The sequence below is a fragment of the Myxine glutinosa genome, chromosome 7 (genome assembly GCF_964187855.1).
Source record: "Myxine glutinosa chromosome 7, kmMyxGlut1.1, whole genome shotgun sequence".
Classification (NCBI taxonomy): domain Eukaryota; kingdom Metazoa; phylum Chordata; class Myxini; order Myxiniformes; family Myxinidae; genus Myxine; species Myxine glutinosa.
The window spans coordinates 70947288-70966224 of NC_136267.1; the positions used below are offsets into that span (position 1 = coordinate 70947288).

General features: G+C 52.7%; 1 protein-coding gene across 1 annotated transcript in view; it reads left to right on the top strand.

The window, feature by feature from the left end:
- The first annotated feature begins 3034 nt into the window (after positions 1-3034).
- Positions 3035-18937, top strand: part of IQGAP2 (IQ motif containing GTPase activating protein 2) — a 151841-nt gene continuing 135938 nt past the window's right edge. Inside the window, 2 exon segments of the mRNA XM_078781856.1 lie at positions 3035-3209; positions 8060-8159. Of these exon segments, the coding sequence (XP_078637982.1) occupies positions 3149-3209; positions 8060-8159 (161 nt within the window). The 5' untranslated portion in view covers positions 3035-3148.

The following is an 18937-nucleotide window of genomic DNA, read 5'->3' on the forward strand; positions in this document are numbered from 1 at the left end:
TTTTAGCCGGCAGCTCCACCCGCACGAACGCGGGTACAGCACCTTCGACCGCGAGCTTCTCGGGCTCCACCTGGCGGTCCGACACTTCCGCCATCTTCTCGAGGGCCGCCCGTTCACGGCCTTCGTCGTTCACAAGCCCCTTGTTTTCGCGATGGCCAAGGTCGCCGAGCCATGGTCGGCCCGGCAGCAGCGTCACCTCTCTGCCGTGTCAGAATACACGATGGACATCCGACACGTCGCGGGTAAGGACAACCCGGTGGCGGATTGCTTTCCCGGTCCGTCGCACATGCGGTCCACCTCGGGATCGACTATGCCCCGATGGCGGTGGACCAGACCGCTGACCTCGACATCCAGGCCTTTCGGACCGCTGTCACGGGCCTCCGCGTCACCGAGGTACCGTTCGACGTCGTGGGCACTGGCCTCTTGTGCGACGTCTACCTCCGTCGGCCTCGCCCCATCGTGCCCGCTGGCTGGCAGCGCCCGGTTTTTGACGCCATCCACGGCCTGTCCCACCCGGGCACGAAGGCCTCCCAGAAGCTTGTCGCAGCAAAGGTCGCCTGGCATGGCCTCCGGAAGAACGTCCGCGACTGGGCCAGAACATGCCTCGCGTGCCAGCGCGTGAAGGTCCACCACCACAACCAGGCCCCGTTGGCCCCATTTACGGTGCCCGAACGTCGGTTCGACCATGTACACGTCGACTTGGTGGGACCTCTGCCCCCCTCGCGGGGTTTCACGCACCTCCTCACCATGGTGGACCGCACCACCCGGTGGCCGGAGGCTGTGCCATTGGCGGCGACGGCTGCGGCTGACGCCGTGCAAGCTTTCATCGCCACTTGGGTTGCCCGGTTCGGCACCCCCTCGGACATCTCGTCTGACCGCGGCCCCAGTTCACCTCGGAGCTCTGAGGAGCGGTGGCGCAAGGGCTTGGCGTCAAGCTGCACCGCACCACGGCTTACCACCCCCAGGCCAACGGCCTGTGCGAGCGCTTCCATCGCTCGATGAAGACCGCGCTCCGGGCCAGCCTCCGCGATGGCAGCTGGGCCGACAGGCTCCCCTGGGTCCTGCTGGGCCTCAGGACGGCGCCCAAGGACGACCTGCGTGCGTCCTCAGCGGAGCTGGTCTGCGGACAACCGCTGCGGTACCGGGCGAATTCATCCCCGACTCCACGGCACCTTGGTCCGCGACGCAACAGCGCTCCACCATTCAGTTGACCGCCAGGAGGTTCGCCCCAGTGCCGACGGCACACCATGGTTGCCCGTCCTCACACGTCGCCCTGGAGCTTCGCACGGCGGAGTACGTTTTTGTCCGGCACGACGCCCACCGGGCACCGCTGCGGCCCCCGTACGACGGGCCCTTCCGCGTGCTGGAGACCGGGGACAAGCACTTCACCGTGGACATCGGCGGTTCTCCAGATCGCATCTCCGTGGACCACCTCAAGCCGGCCCACCTCGACCTGGACCACCCCCCGCAAGCAGCTCTGCCTCCGCATCGAGGCTGCCCCCCGGCCGGCAGACCCCCGGCACCCCCCACCCCCGACGTCCCGCCACCCACCAGCCCTGCACGCATCGCCAGAGGGCGTTTCGGCCGGGTCATCCGGCCTCCCCGCAAGCTCACCCTTCAGGTGCGGGGGAATTCTGGGGGGGGCGTGTGTGGCGGACACAATGCCAGGGGGTCATAATTCCACGCACCAGTGGGTGATGCGAGCGACCGGACATGGAAGCAAGGCTCGGGCCACGCCCGGAGCAAAGGAGTCATGAGGCTCAGGGTTGAACTGTAATGCATGCCCCGCCATTCGGCCGACCGGCCACGCCCGAGGGCAAGGCGTGGCCTCGGGATATATACACGGGCTCGAAAGTCGAGCCCGCCCAGTGCTTACATGCGAGCATAGAATAAAGTGTTTGGTTTTGTTCAACGCGTGGTGGCCTACCTTTTTGACAAACGAGTTGTGTGTGCATAGCACCACACTAGCTTGTTCCACAGCAGCCGCAGTTTCAACCGCTTTAGCAAACGTTATCCGTAAAATTGACGCGACCATCTTCTCATCTCTCATTTTCCATCTGTAACCCTCCATGGCAGAGAGCATTTCTGAGGAATCAATAACGACACAGCCTGAGGGTCACGACCTGCTTGCTGCATTACCTGCTGGAAGAGACTTATTATGCAAATATGTTGGACCAACTCAATGTCCGCCATATTGTATCCGTGAATGACAGGATAATGTCACGTCCTGGACTAGAAGATCTGAGAAAGACCTGACACAGACCATCCGTGATCCATCCCTTGACAGGTATATGTTGAGTCTGCCAAACATCCTCCGACTCCAACATACTTGAAGTCTTCCATCTTGCAGTGGACAGGAATGAGGCTGGGGCTATCGAAGTTTTTAAAAGTCTTGGCTTCTTCGGCCACAGTAAAGACTAGTCTTTATTTAATTAATTACTTTTCCAAACGCACGTGATCATTTCATGCGCTTCTTCTTTATGTAGTTGTTTAATGTCCTTCACCATCAGCGACACGTCATTTGTTTCAAATATACTTTAACATCGCCATCGACGTTCCTCCTCCTCCTACTCCTTCTTCGTACCTCCACCAATTTTCTTCCCACATCAATCCTTCATGCGATCTCCCTTACACCAGAACACTAAAAGTGGTTCGTGGTAATGCGATGTAGCGATCTGCATCAACCTTTTTCTTGGAGATTATGTAATAAAACTGCGGTATTTGAAATGTTTATACAATCGTTTCTTGTTTGACTCCGCCGTGAGCATCGTTCCCCTCCTACGCCCCGCCTCATTGTAATAAGGCCACGCCCTCCTACTTTATATACTCCGCCCATTTATCGAAGCGTTGCGCTTTCTCAATGCATTTACTTGTGGTTCGTTTTCCATTGATTTAATTTTTTTTTTGCCCTTCATAATCATTACACTCTGTGTCTGTCTGCAGGCGCGCCTCGAGTTTTTCACCCCTTCTCTGCCCCCGTTTTTATACTTATAGCCCCACTCCCCATTTGATCCTCCTCCTCCCGCTCTGCTGCGTCATTTTGAAGTTTGAAGCGGGCGGTGTGTGTGCACGTCAGCGGCTCCGTGTGCGCGTCCTGGCGCGTTCACCTTTCGCTTTGTCCTGGAGGGAAACGTGTGCCCGTCGGGTCATGGCGCTGTCCCCCAGAGGACTTGCGGACGGACCCACCTCGCCCAGACCTCGCTACGGATGTGAGTTGTGGTTACGTGTGCTTGTCGTCTCGGCGAGAGGTAACGGTTCGTGTAATGAACCCTTCGGGGGATGAAAGGGGAAACGTATGGAGTTTCCTCGCGCTCACGAACTTTCGAATGTAATTTGACTTTCTTCAAATAGATTTTAATAAATGCCAAATATTCATTCCCACGTGAAGCCGTCCGTACTCCGCCTCGCCGAGAGCTCACGGGTCTTTGTTTCTGCACCTGGGGAGCGAGCCGTGACCGGGCCTGTGCTGCTCACAAGGTGGTGGGTTACAATGCTGCTCACTAAATGGGTTGCAATGCTGCTCACTAAATGGGTTACAATGCTGCTCCATACGTGGGTTACAATGCTGCTCACTAAATGGGTTGCAATGCTGCTCACTAAATGGGTTGCAATGCTGCTCACTAAATGGGTTGCAATGCTGCTCACTAAATGGGTTACAATGCTGCTCACTAAATGGGTTGCAATGCTGCTCACTAAATGGGTTACAATGCTGCTCCCTACGTGGGTTACAATGCTGCTCACTAAATGGGTTGCAATGCTGCTCACTAAATGGGTTGCAATGCTGCTCACTAAATGGGTTACAATGCTGCTCCATACGTGGGTTACAATGCTGCTCACTAAATGGGTTGCAATGCTGCTCACTAAATGGGTTGCAATGCTGCTCACTAAATGGGTTGCAATGCTGCTCACTAAATGGGTTACAATGCTGCTCACTAAATGGGTTGCAATGCTGCTCACTAAATGGGTTGCAATGCTGCTCACTAAATGGGTTGCAATGCTGCTCACTACGTGGGGTGCAATGCTGCTCACTACGTGGGTTGCAATGCTGCTCACTGTGGGTTGCAATGCTGCTCACTATGTGGTGGGTTACAATGCTGCTCACTACGTGGTGTGTTACAATGCTGCGCACTAGGTGGGTTACAATGCTGCTCACTACGTGGTGGTTATAATGCTGCTCACTACGTGGGTTACACATGCGCTCTACGTGGTGGGTTACAATGCTGCTCACTAGGTGGGTTACAATGCTGCTCACTAGGTGGGTTACAATGCTGCTCACTAGGTGGGTTACAATGCTGCTCACTAGGTGGGTTACAGTGCTGCTCACTAGGTGGGTTACAGTGCTGCTCACTAGGTGGGTTACAGTGCTGCTCACTAGGTGGGTTACAATGCTGCTCACTAGGTGGGTTACAATGCTGCTCACTAGGGTGGGTTGCAATGCTGCTCACTAGGTGGGTTGCAATGCTGCTCACTATATGCGTTGTAATGCTCACTACGTGGGTTGCAATGCTGCTCACTAAATGGGTTACAATGTTGCTCACAAAATGGGTTGCAATGCTGCTCACTAAATGGGCTGCAATGCTGCTCACTAAATGGGTTGCAATGCTGCTCACTATGTGGGTTACAATGCTGCTCACTACGTGGTGGTTACAATTCTGCTCATTACGTGGTGGTTATAATGCTGCTCACTACGTGGCTTACACATGCGCTCACTATGTGGTGGGTTACAATGCTGCTCACTAGGTGGGTTACAATGCTGCTCACGGTGGGTTACAATGCTGCTCACTAGGTGGGTTACAATGCTGCTCACTAGGTGGGTTACAATGCTGCTCACTGGGTGGGTTACAATGCTGCTCACTAGGTGGGTTACAATGCTGCCCACTACGTGGTGGGTTACAATGCTGCTCCCTACGTGGGTTACAATGCTGCTCACTACGTGGTGGGGTACAATGCTGCTCACTAGGTGGTAGGGTACAATGCTGCTCACTGTGGGTTGCAATGCTGCTCACTGTGGGCTGCAATGCTGCTCACTGTGGGTTGCAATGCTGCTCACTGTGGGTTGCAATGCTGCTCACTGTGGGTTGCAATGCTGCTCACTGTGGGTTGCAATGCTGCTCACTGTGGGTTGCAATGCTGCTCACTGTGGGTTGCAATGCTGCTCACTGTGGGTTGCAATGCTGCTCACTGTGGGTTGCAATGCTGCTCACTGCGGGTTGCAATGCTGCTCACTGTGGGTTGCAATGCTGCTCACTGTGGGTTGCAATGCTGCTCACTGTGGGTTGCAATGCTGCTCACTGTGGGTTGCAATGCTGCTCACTACGTGGGTTGCAATGCTGCTCACTGTGGTTTGCAATGCTGCTCACCGTGGGTTGCAATGCTGCTCACTACGTGGGTTGCAATGCTGCTCACTACGTGGTGGGTTACAATGCTGCTCACTACGTGGTGGGTTACAATGCTGCTCACTACGTGGTGGGTTACAATGCTGCTCACTACGTGGTGGGTTACAATGCTGCTCACTATGTGGTGGGTTACAATGCTGCTGACTAGGTGGTGGTTATAATGTTGCTCACTAGCTGGTGGTTATAATGCTGCTCACTAGCTGGTGGTTATAATGCTGCTCACTACGTGGTGGTTATAATGCTGCTCACTACGTGGTGGTTATAATGCTGCTCACTACGTGGTGGTTATAATGCTGCTCACTACGTGGTGGTTATGCTGCTCACTATGTGGGTTACAATGCTGCTCACTACGTGGGTTACACATGCGCTCACTACGTGGTGGGTTACAATGCTGCTCACTAGGTGGGTTACAATGCTGCTCACTACATGGTGGGTTGCAATGTTGCTCATTACGTGGTGGGTTACAATGCTGCACGCTAGGTGGGTTACAATGCTGCTCAATAGGTGGGTTACAATGCTGCTCACTAGGTGGGCTACAATGCTGCTCACTAGGTGGTGGGGTACAATGCTGCTCACTTGGTGGTGGGGTACAATGCTGCTCACTAGGTGGTAGGGTACAATGCTGCTCACTACGTGGGTTGCAATGCTGCTCACTGCGTGGGTTGCAATGCTGCTCACTGCGTGGGTTGCAATGCTGCTCACTGCGTGGGTTGCAATGCTGCTCACTGCGTGGGTTGCAATGCTGCTCACTGCGTGGGTTGCAATGCTGCTCACTACGTGGGTTACAATGCTGCTCACTATGTGGTGGGTTACAATGCTGCTCACTATGTGGTGGGTTACAATGCTGCTCACTATGTGGTGGTTATAATGCTGCTCACTATGTGGTGGTTATAATGCTGCTCACTAGGTGGTGGGGTACAATGCTGCTCACTAGGTGGTAGGGTACAATGCTGCTCACTAGGTGGTGGGTTACAATGCTGCTCACTGTGGTGGTTATAATGCTGCTCACTAGGTGGTGGGGTACAATGCTGCTCACTAGGTGGTAGGGTACAATGCTGCTCACTATGTGGTGGGTTACAATGCTGCTCACTATGTGGTGGTTATAATGCTGCTCACTAGGTGGTGGGGTACAATGCTGCTCACTAGGTGGTAGGGTACAATGCTGCTCACTACGTGGGTTGCAATGCTGCTCACTACGTGGGTTGCAATGCCGCTCACTAGCTGAGTTACAATGCTGCTCACTACATGGTGGGTTACAATGCCGCTCACTAGCTGGGTTACAATGCCGCTCACTCGCTGGGTTACAATGCCGCTCACTAGCTGGGTTACAATGCCGCTCACTAGCTGGGTTACAATGCCGCTCACTACATTGTGGGTTACAATGCTGCTCACTAGCTGGGTTACAATGCCGCTCACTAGCTGGGTTACAATGCTGCTCACTACATGGTGGGTTACAATGCTGCTCACTAGCTGGGTTACAATGCCGCTCACTAGCTGGGTTACAATGCCGCTCACTAGCTGGGTTACAATGCTGCTCACTACATTGTGGGTTATAATGCTGCTCACTACGTGGGTTACAATGCCGCTCACTCGGCCTTGTTGACGTAATATGTGGCATCTGTGCTTTTTGAGGTACCTCCATCCCTCCAGCAAGGTTCTCGCCGTAAGGCGCATCAAACATTAATCCTCCGTCTGGTGGGGATTGGAACAGGAGAACCAGACATAAACCGGAAACTCCGTGTGGTCAAGCACACTCCTCCCACTCCTCCCCCCTCCCCCCATTCCCTTTCCCCACCCTCCCCCACCTCTTTATACTCCAGGTGTCCTGACTTCTCCATTTGTCTTCAACATAATTATTTTTTGAACAGAATATTCCCCAACTAGGTCGGGCATTGCAGGAGGACCTAGGCCCTAGAGGTACCCACACTTGTCTCCTAACTGCCTAGCCTGGGTTTGAATCCCGACCCGGCTCTAAACTGTCATCCTAGTGTTTCACAGGCCGGGTCATTCATCAATGTGTGTGCTGTCCCTCGGATGGACGTTAAACTGGCGTCCTGACTGCTGGCCTTAATTGTTGGACACAAGTCCCTATGTTGTCCTTCTTGAAGAGTAGGTGAGCTAACATAATGGCCGAATTCCCAATGCCTTCCCTAATTACTTAGTCGAGCGCCACGCCTGGCCAGCTGGTTCGTGAAATACCTTGGTCAAAGGTTTCCCCAGCTAACCCCGCAATAATGTGGGAATTATTCTGGTCGTTGAAGAAGAAGATATCCATCTTGGCCAATTCTACGAATCCCCTATCCTTGTAGAAGATTTAAGCTTTCAATCCACAAATCCTCCCCTCCACCCCTCCCCACCCTCCCCACCCTCCCCTCAGCCCTTCCACCCCCACTACTTGCGACCCCCACGTAACTAGCAAGGCAAACAACATTTTCAATTATGCAATCACCTCTCCCTCTTGTTGTGATCCTTTTGTTACATGACATGGAATGTTGATGTGTGTAGGTAGTACAAATCCCCAAATGCTTTGAAGTGTCATCGTTTACTCGGTGTCAGGTTTACTGATGACGTGTGATGTGTCAGATATGATGAGATTGGATTGGCTGATCGTTTTTACATTTCGTTTTCAAGTTTTTATCCTTGGTTGTACTTGCATTATCCAGCAATCCTGGATAATGAGCGCATATCTGCGGAGGAGATGGACGAGCGCCGCAAGCAAAATGTCGCTTACGAGTACCTGTGCCACCTGGAAGAAACCAAAAGGTGCGAAAAGCCTACGCTGGCAGTCGTGTGTCGCTCTACTTTCATATTGTGCATTGTTTTATTTATTCATTTTTACCCCTTTCAGGTTGTGCTTTGTATCCAAATGGTGCTCTATTGGATGTATTGTTCCATCATTTTGACTTTTGCGCTCTTTCACTGGTAGCTTATCCCCCTCGCCCCCTTTAACTGACAGAGGCACGTTGTATAACCCAACAAGAAAATGCTCAAAATGCAGTAAAATGCTTCGGTTGTTCACGCCGAACTTCCTGGTAACTGCATTGCACTGGAAACTTGTGGTTGGTGGAATTTCCTGCAGCAGAGTCCTCGCTGCTCTAAACTCACCGTTAACATGTATCGGTGCATCTTATTGTTACTTTGTGAGTTATCTTGGCCTTTCGTGCAAAATCTTTTGTTTAATCAATCCAATACACCTGGGAGGAAGCTTGCTTGTAATACTTGGAAAACCAGCAGCAGTGGTGGTTGGTTGATTGACCAATTGTGGTTTATTTATTTATTTATTTACTTTGCTGGGGGAAAGGGAAGCTGGCTTGGTTGGACGGGGTGCTGCAGAGGTAACGCACAAGGTGGCTTTTGACCCATCTGGTCCGGGTTTTATTCCCGACCCGACTGTAGACTGTAAACTGTAGACTGTAAACTGTAGACTGTAAACTGTAGACTGTAAACTGTAGACTGTAGACTGTAAACTGTAGACTGTAAACTGTAAACTGTAGACTGTAGACTGTAAACTGTATACTGTAAACTGTAAACTGTAAACTGTAGACTGTAAACTGTAGACTGTAGACTGTAAACTGTAGACTGTAAACTGTAGACTGTAAACTGTAGACTGTAAACTGTAGACTGTAGACTGTAGACTGTAGACTGTAGACTGTAGACTGTAGACTGTAGACTGTAAACTGTAAACTGTAGACTGTAAACTGTAGACTGTAAACTGTAGACTGTAAACTGTAGACTGTAAAATCGGCTTGGTGCTTCGCAGGAGGGGCATTACGACACAAGGCACGGCTTCCTTTAAATGCACGTTAAGGCGGGTGTCCCATCTGCTAACGCTAGCTGGTGGATGTTGAAGGTCCCACAGTGTCTTTCCCGAAGAGTAGGTGAGTTGTTGCTGCCACCCTGAAATAAATTGCAAATTACTGCCAAATCTGCTCCAGTCAAATGCCAGGCCTGGTCAACCAGTTTGAGAAAGACTTGAGCCAATCTTTACCATAGCCGACCCCACAATAATAATAATAATAATAATAATAATAATAATAATAATAATCTTACTATAATTCACCAAATGTCCGTCCGTCCGTCCGAAGGTACCGCAAAAACGGCTAAACCGATCACAACGATATTTTGGGTGGGTATTCCTGGGACCCATGGGAGTAAAATAGGCGATATTGTTTTTCCAATTTTTTTCCAATTTTCCAGTTTTTCCAAACACTATGGAATAATATTTACCGATATGAACAGTGATGTGGCTTTTGTTGAAATTCTACAAATACTGTTTATTCTATGTACTGGGAGAGAGAACATCGACTCCTGACGAACTCTTCCTATATAAACGTGCGGCTCCGAAGTAACATGGCAGCGTGTGCAAAGCGACTGAGAAACAGGTGTAGCGGCCACTTCCGTGTTACAGATTCGGCGCGCACTCTTCACACATAAACAACGTGCGACTGAGAAAGACGTGTAGCGGCCGCTTTTGTTTTGCAGAATTCAATCTTTTTTCAAAATAGACGCCATGTACTGTTTAGATTTTGATGATTTGTGTGTGATGTGATTCAACGGATGTTTATATGAATCGTTTAAAATAAAAAAAGCCTTCAATTTCTGATATTTTGCCTTTTCATTTGGGCTTCCCAATTGAAGCCCCGCCCATAGGGCGGGTACCGTTGCTAGTAAATAGTAATTTTGAAATATTCAAAGGATCGAACACGGAGCATTGTAGGCCTGCAATTTGAGAATCTAAGTATGCAAAGTAAACCTTGAGCGATTGTGAAAGTTGGAAATGACTGTAAAGTGATCCAGTCATCCATTGCGAGTCTTGTTTTCCCTTCTCAAGGGGAAATCAAATTAGCATTGTGCCAAACTTGCTTTGTTCCCTGTGTGTCCATTTCCATTGCTCCGTGTTGGTGGTATGCAAGCAAAATGTCATGCTTTTCCAACACCACTCTCTCCGCTGCTGCTTAATCCATTCGACGGGATGGTTTTCAATGACTGATTGTGTCCTCCCTCCCTCCCCATAAGTTTATGCACGTTGTGGATATCATGGTGTTGACAAGTAAAGGAAGAACCGAATCGAAACTTTATTTGACGTATCCAAGACTGCTATTAAGATATAATTTGTCGTCATCTTGAGTGTTTGGTACGTTTTTTCTTGCTGGTGGTGGATTGTGTGCAGCCTGTGGCTGCTGGTTGCATCATTTTTGGGGGGCGCGGCTCCTGCTGATACGATGCCTCTATATAACCAGTCATCTGACACTCATTTTGCCGACCTCGGAAGGATGACGGATTGAGTCGACCCACCTGGTGTTAATTCAACGACATGTCGGGCTCAAACTCCGGACCCCACAATCTCAAGCCAGCCACCTTAACCGTTAATCCAACACCAGGCTTGTTTCTTTGTCTAAACTCTAAACTCTAAAGGTAAATGGTTGGAAGTTTAATAACAGCGAGATCTGTTGCCACTCACCCGTGAAGGGTGTAGACAATATTCCCCTCCATTGTGGTCATTGTCCACCACAGTGGCAGTTTGGGTCTGATTCGACTCTATGATTCAATTCTAGGATTCGATTCCCTGACTGCCGAGTCATCTCGGCTGAGCTGTGGCATGACGTGTTTTAGACGATTGTAAATGTTATTGGGTACGTGCAGCCAGGCTGGTGGACATGTGCTATGGGAATTCGCCATATTGGGAGGAACCACTGTTGGAAATTCTCATTTGTCACATGATCTCTTGCACTTTGACTCAAAATATTAATCATGTGTTGCATGTGGACATGGCTGAGTGAGTGGAAGGGGGGGGAGGAGGGCGGCTCATTTGATGTTGAACAAAAATTTGTGCCGACACGAGCTTTTTTGTCAATTTGGTGATTCCCTCACCTGTTTCTACACAATTTCTTTTTTCATGCAACCTTGCGATTATATCAAAACACAATTGGAAAGGGTTTTTAAATGGCCCCTATGCATTGGTTAAAAGGCAGAATTGCTCAAAGGAGCATGCATGAGTTTGAATCTGGATGGGGACGAAGTGAACTCAAACCATACTTGTTGGCCTAATGTTCTGTTCATCTGTTCATCTGTTCATCTGTTCATCTGTTCTGAGTCTGGAAGGTCTCGATACTTCGAACCATGCCTGAGTCTCAGCAAAGACTTTAGCATTGACAAGCAGCCATTGCACGGCCTTGTTGTGCCTAATGGCCTTCTCCTGCATTGGTTCCTTAAAAGGGAACTCGTATGAAAGCCACCATTGCAGTGTGATACCATTTACTGCATGATGTCACAAAGAACAGTTGGCCACCATATATATGGTGAGGAACCTGTCTTATTTAAACTTCAGACATTTAGTTTGGTTTGCTCTTTGTTGTTTAAGTGTGGCGTCACCATGCCTAGATCAAAAGAGCTCTCTGAGGCCTTCAGAAAGAAGGTTAAAGATGTCTACGAGTCTGGGAAGGGATTTAAAAAGATCTCCAAACAATTTGAAATCGATTTTTTGACTGTCCGAAAGATCATCCACAAGTGGAGAAGATTCCAAACAACTGCCAACTTGTTCAGGCCAGGCCGCCCCAGCAAGTTCAGCCCGAGAGCAGATCGCAAGATGCTGAAAGAAGTCTCTAAGAACCCCAGAATGTCATCACGGGACCTACAGGTAGCTCTTGCCACTGTTGTCAAAGTGCACGAGTCTACCATTAGAAAGAGGCTGCACAAATTTGATCTACATGGGAGGTGTGCCAGGAGGAAACCTTTGCTGTCCAGAAAGAACATCAGGGTAAGACTAAAGTTTGCCAATGAACACCTAGGCAAAGACCAGCACTTCTGGAACAATGTTCTCTGGACAGAAGAGTCAAAGGTAGAGCTATTTGGCCACAGTACCAGAAGACATGTTTGGTGAAAACCAAAGACAGTATTTGACCACAAGAACCTGATACCAACTGTAAAGCATGGTGGTGGAAATATTATGGTTTGGGGCAGCTTTGCTGCATCAGGGCCTGGGCAGCTCACCATCATATAATCCACTATGAATTCTTCATTGTACCAGAGGGTGCTTGAGGATAATGTGAGAACATCTGTTGGAAAGTTGAAGCTCAACCGAAGGTGGACCTTGCAACATGACAATGACCCTAAACATACCAGTAAATCCACCACGGAATGGCTGAAAAGAAAGAAATGGAGGGTTCTGGAATGGCCAAGTCAAAGCCCGGATCTAAATCCCATCGAGATGTTGTGGGGGGATTTGAAACGAGCTGTGCATGCAAGAAACCCCTCAAACATCGCACAGCTGAAAGAATTCTGCATGGAGAAGTGGGCAAAAAATTCTCCTAGGCAAACCTATCTCGAAATGCTGCAGAACTGGCTCTTTCCACAACTTAATGAAGATTCCGATGACTTCATTTTTCAGCAAGACGGAGCACCGCCACATTGGCACCTGCAGGTTCGACGTTTTCTAAATGACACACTGCCTCAACGTTGGATAGGTCGCATGGGACCCCAATACTTGGCGCTGCACTCTTGGCCCCAAAGATCCCTAGACATTACACCCTGCGAATTTTTCTTGTGGGGATACATCAAAGACCGTGATTTTGTTCCACCATTACCGACTAATCTGGATGACCTCAAAAACAGAATCACGGCAGCGGTGACTTCAGTGAAAGAAGACACTGAGACGTTTGGGATGAATTCAACTATCGTCTCGATGTTGTCCTTGCAGCAGGTGGAGGTCACATAGAGCATTTATAAAATGGTTAGTAAAACTTGATAACTCATTAAACCATTTGTAACTTTTTGTGTAATTGTAACATGTTGCCATCGTGAAATATACTGCTTTGAAATTGGGTCCATCTTTTTGAAATACCCTGTATTATATTGTGGCGGACACAAAAGCCCACTGGCGTGGTGACATCATTCCACGCACCAAGTGGGCGGTGGCCACGCACCAGGGGTAGGCGTGGCCTCATGATATACACCGGGCGCCCAGCCCGGAACAGTACAGTGTTACAGTGCAGTCTTACAATAAAGACGTTTATATGTTACCGCTTGTCCGCTTCCTCCTTGCTCACAAGCAGCGCGCGTAACGCCGCGCTTTACTGGTGACCCTCGACGTTGGATCTGCCGTAGCGATCCTTCCGAACACGACGCCATGGCAATGGCGATTAAACTTCCCGAATTTTGGGAGGCCCAGGCCGAGGTCTGGTTCGTTCAAGCCGAAGCCCAGTTTCAGCTTCGGCGCCTCACCAACGACGACGTGCGCTACTGCCATGTCGTCGCCTCCCTCGGGCCCGGCACGGCCGCTCGAGTTGTGTCCGTCCTTCGCCACCCACCGGACGGCCACAAGTACGAGACACTCAAGCGGCTACTCCTAGCCACGTTCGGCCTCACGGACGACGCACGTGCCGACCGCCTCCTGGATCTCCCTGAGCTCGGTGAGACGCGCCCGTCGGTCCGAATGGACCATATGCTGTCCCTGTTGGGCGACGAGGCCCCCGGTTCGCTATTCCGGGCGCTTTTCCGTCGCCAACTTCCAGCGCAGGTTCGCCTCGCGTTGGCCGGGACCGGGCTAACGGAACCCCGAGCATTGGCAGCCGAGGCGGACAAGTACTTCGCCGCTTCGGACACGCGGGCGAGCGTTGGCGTGGCCGTCACGGCCTTCGACGCTGATGTTCCACAGCATCATCTTCTACAGCACGCTGATGTTCCACAGCATCATCTTCTACAGCACGCTGATGTTCCACAGCATCATCTTCTACAGCACGCTGATGTTCCACAGCATCATCTTCTACAGCACGCTGTGGTTCAGCAGCATGCTGATACGCACCTCGTGAACACCGCCACGCCCCGCCCACCGCCGCGGCGAAAAGCCGAAAACCGCCACCGCGGGGAAACCCGTCGACTCCACCGGCCTGGCGGAGCCAGCCGCGCTCCTCCAGCTCCACCACCTGGTGCCGGTTCCACGCCAAGTTCGGCCACGAAGCTCGGCGGTGTCATCCGCCGTGCTCCTTCAACGGGTCGGGAAATGCCCGGGCCGGCGCTCAATTGTGGCGATGAGCGCCGGCCGTTCGAGCAGCCTGCTGTTCATAACGGACACCTTCTCCGGGCGCCGTTACCTGTGCGACACGGGAGCACAGGTGAGTGTCATTCCCGCCGGCACGTCAGACAAGCACGCCGTGGGTGGGGGCCCCGCGCTGCTTGCCGCGAACGGGACGCCCATCCGTACGTACGGAAAACGCTGCCTCTCTCTGCGGTTTGGAGGGCAGGTTTTCCGATGGACGTTCGTCACCGCCGACGTGCCCATGGCACTGCTTGGCGCGGACTTCCTGTGCGCTAATGGGCTCCTGGTCGACGTCAAGCGCAGACGGCTTGTCCAGGCCGAGACGTTCAGCTCGCTCGCATGTGCGTTGCCCAGCTCAACGAGCGGCTTGCCAAGCGGCTTGCCGAACGATTCGGTTCCGGCCACGTTGGTCTGTACGCTTCCGGCAGCGGACGCATTCACCCGCCTCCTCGCCGGCTTCCCGGCCCTCACGCGGCCCACCTTCTCGGCGGGGGCCGTCAAGCACGGGGTGGCCCATCACATCCCCACCGTCGGGCCACCGGTCTACGCCCGGGCACGCCGCCTCGAGCCGACGAAGCTGGCGGTGGCAAAAGCGGAGTTCGCTACCCTGGAGCGACTCGGCATCGTTCGGCGCTCAGAGAGCGCTTGGGCGTCGCCGCTGCACATCGTGCCGAAGCCCGGCGGGGGATGGCGACCGTGCGGGGACTATCGCCGTCTCAATGACGCCACGACTCCCGACCGCTACCCCATCCCCCACATTCAGGACTTTTCCGCCCGTTTGGCGGGCAGGTCCTTCTTCTCGAAGGTGGACCTCATACGCGGCTACCATCAGGTCCCCGTCAGGCCGGAGGACGTCCCGAAGACGGCGGTCATCACGCCATTCGGACTCTTCGAGTTCCTGCGCATGCCCTTCGGTCTGAAGAATGCGGCTCAGGCGTTCCAGCGACTGATGGACAGCGTCCTGCGCGACTTGGATTTTGTCTACGTCTACCTGGACGATATCCTCGTCGCCAGCGCGTCCCGCGAAGAGCACCTACGCCACCTCCGCACGCTCTTCGAATGCCTGGGCCAGCATGGCCTGATTGTGAACCCCGCAAAGTGCCGGTTCGGCGCCGCCACAATCGATTTTCTGGGGCACCGTGTCACCAGGCACGGCGCCGTCCCCCTGCCGGCCAAGGTGGAGGCGGTGAAGGGGTTTCCGCGCCCCCGCACGATCAGAGGGCTGCAGGAGTTCCTGGGCATGGTGAACTTTTACCATCGGTTCCTGCCCCGTATCGCCCAGCTCCTGCGCCCCCTGCACGAAGCTCTCCGAGGTAAGCTGGGCAAAGGCGACGTTACCTGGACCGAGCAGATGGACACGGCGTTCACGGGCGCGAAGCTCGCCTTGGCTAACGCCACCATGCTCGCGCACCCGGCGCCTGATGCACCGATCGCCCTCACCACCGATGCCTCGGACTACGCGGTGGGCGCGGTGCACGAGCAACGGGTGCGTGGAGCTTGGCAACCGCTGGCGTTCTTTAGCCGGCAGCTTCGCCCGCCCGAACGCCGTTACAGTACCTTCGACCGCGAGTTGCTCGGACTTCACTTGGCGGTCAGGCACTTCCGCCATCTGCTCGAGGGCCGGGCGTTCACTGCCTTCGTCGACCACAAGCCGCTGATCTTCGCGATGGGCAAGGTCACCGAGCCGTGGTCGGCCCGGCAGCAGCGTCACCTCTCGGCCGTGTCCGAGTACACGACGGACATCCAGCACGTCGCGGGGAAGGACAACCCGGTGGCGGATTGCCTTTCCCGGGCCGTCGCCCACGCAGTCCACCTCGGCATCGACTATGCCCGGATGGCAGCGGACCAGGCCGCTGACCCCGACGTCCAGGCCTTGCGGACCGCCGTCACGGGCCTCCGCGTCACCGAGGTGCCGTTCGACGGCGCGGGGGCGGCCCTCTTGTGCGACGTCTCCCTCGGGCGTCCTTTTTTTTTTTTTTTTTTTTTTTTTTTTGTTTGTATACAAGTTCGAGGCTCGTGAAAGAGCGAACATTAATCACACAGAAAGACAAACCGACACATAAAACATATAACATAGGGAGCGGTAGACAAGATGGGGAGAGAGGGGGAAGGACACAAACACAACATTTGAGAGCAGGGACCGAGAGACATGGAGAGATCTGAGAGAGGGCGAGGGCTTTGGGGGGGGGGGGGGGGCGTGGGAAGGGGGCAGTGGGAGAGGTATAAAACATATGGACCCTGCCAGGACTTACAGGAAAGAAGTTGGAATTTCAAACAAGGTGGATCTGGGGTGAATTAGCGGGGGTAGAAAAGATCAAGGTTTTGGATGGGGGAAGATAAGAGATGGTGGTGAACAGCTGTTTTAAAGACCTGGAGGGAGGAGTGGGATTGAAGGGAGTGAGGTAGTTTGTTCCAGAGGCGGGAGAAAAGAGGAATGAAAGAGTGAAGGTGAGCGGAGAGCCGAGATTTCGGCAGTTTAACCATCAGAGGGTTGCTGGCAGATCTTGTGCGACCTGTAGGAATATTTGGGGGACAGAGCACAGAGAGAGCTGGGGGTGCAAGGCCGGAGAGGAGTCGGTAGAAGACAGAAAGACCACCTACCTGCCTGCGGTGAGTGAGTGAAAGGCCCTCAGAGATAGCTTCATCGCGGGAGATTCCAATAATTCTGAAAGCTTTGGTTTCAACAGCGTGAAGCCGAGCTAGGTGTGAGGCAGGAGCACCGGCCCATAGGGGAGAACAGTATTCCATTGAGCTGCGGATGAAAGCCTTGTATGTGGTGAGGAGCTCAGGTGTGCCGAGGAAGGACTTCGCACGACGGAGGATGCCCAGTCGGCGACTGGCTTTGGAGGCCAGCTTGGAAATGTGGTTTTCCCAAGAAAGATCATGGCAGATAGTGAGACCCAAAATCTTGAGCGACAGAACTTCTTGGAGAGGATTGTTGAGAAAGTAGATGGGAGGGTTGTCCAGTCGATCTTTTCGGAGAGACATAGTAAGAGTGTGAGATTTGTCAGGATTGAAAGACATGTTCCACTTGTTTGACCAGTCTGTGATTTTGTCCAGGTCTTCAGAGAGTGAGGAGGCAGCAGACTGCCGATCTGAGGGAAGAGGAATGGAGCGGCAGAGAGTGGAGTCATCAGCAAAGAGATAGAGAGGATTTTCGAGAGAGTCAGAGAGATCATTGATGAAGACCAGAAAAAGCACGGGGCCCAGAACACTGCCTTGGGGAACTCCAGCCTGAACAGGAAGAGGAGATGAGAGAAACCCATTCAGGGCCACACGTTGACGACGACTAGAGAGGAAGTCCGCCAGCCATGCGTGGAGATTTCCATGGATACCAAAGGAGGAGAGTTTGGTGAGCAGAGCGGGGTGCCAGACCGTGTCGAAGGCACGTGATATGTCGAGGGAGACAGCTCTAATTTCCTGTTTGGCATTGAGGACCTCCATCCATTGTTGAGACAGCAGAAGCAGCATGTCCAGAGTAGAGTGACCTGGTCTGAAACCAAATTGATGATCAGAGATCAAGCCATTGGAGAAGAGGAAAGATTTCATATCAGAAGCAATGATGGATTCCATGACTTTGCTGATAATTGGGAGAAGGCTGATTGGTCTGTAGTTGCTGGGATCTGTTTTTGCACCTTTTTTGTGCAAAGCGGTGATGTTGGCTGATTTCCAAGCAGATGGCAGTTGACCTTGAGCAAAAGAGAGGGTGAAGAGAACAGAGAGAGGGTGAGATAGAGCAGCAGAGCAGGATTTTAGGACCCGTGGGCTGATGCCGTCGGGTCCAGTTGCAGAATCAGAGTCGAGGGTTGACAGAAACTTTTCCACCTTGTCAGGAGGAAAGGACACGGAGTCCAGGAGCAGCAGGGTACGACTGGGTATGGTGGGTACAGAGAGGGATGGGTTTGGGACACAAGATTTAGAGGCAAACACAGAGTTGAGGCATTCAGCTTTTTCACGTGCGGAGTCAGCTGTGTAGCCGTTTGAGGTAAGGGAGGGGATGGAGGGGGAACAAACACCAGAAACGGATTTGACCAGACGCCACCAGGATTTGGAAGAGGGAGACAGATAAGAGAGTTTGGTCTTGAGAACGGAGAGATATTCTTTCCTGGCTCTCCTGAGGGTGGACACACACTTGTTTCGGGCTTTGTGAAAGGAAATGAGATTTCCTTCCGTTGGATTTGCTTTCCAGGAGACGAAGGCAAGTTGTCCTCGCCCCATTGTGCCCGCGGGCTGGCAGCGCCAGGTGTTTGACGCCATCCACGGCCTGTCCCACCCGGGCGCGAAGGCCTCCCAAAGGCTGATCGCCGACAAGTTCGTCTGGCATGGCCTCCGGAAGGCCGTCCGCGTCTGGGCCAGGACGTGCCTCGCGTGCCAGCGCGCCAAGGTGCACCGGCACACCCAGGCCCCGTTGGCCCCGTTCACGGTGCCGGAACGCCGGTTTGACCACGTGGACCTGGTGGGACCTCTGCCCCCCTCGCGGGGTTTCACCTACGTCCTCACCATGGTG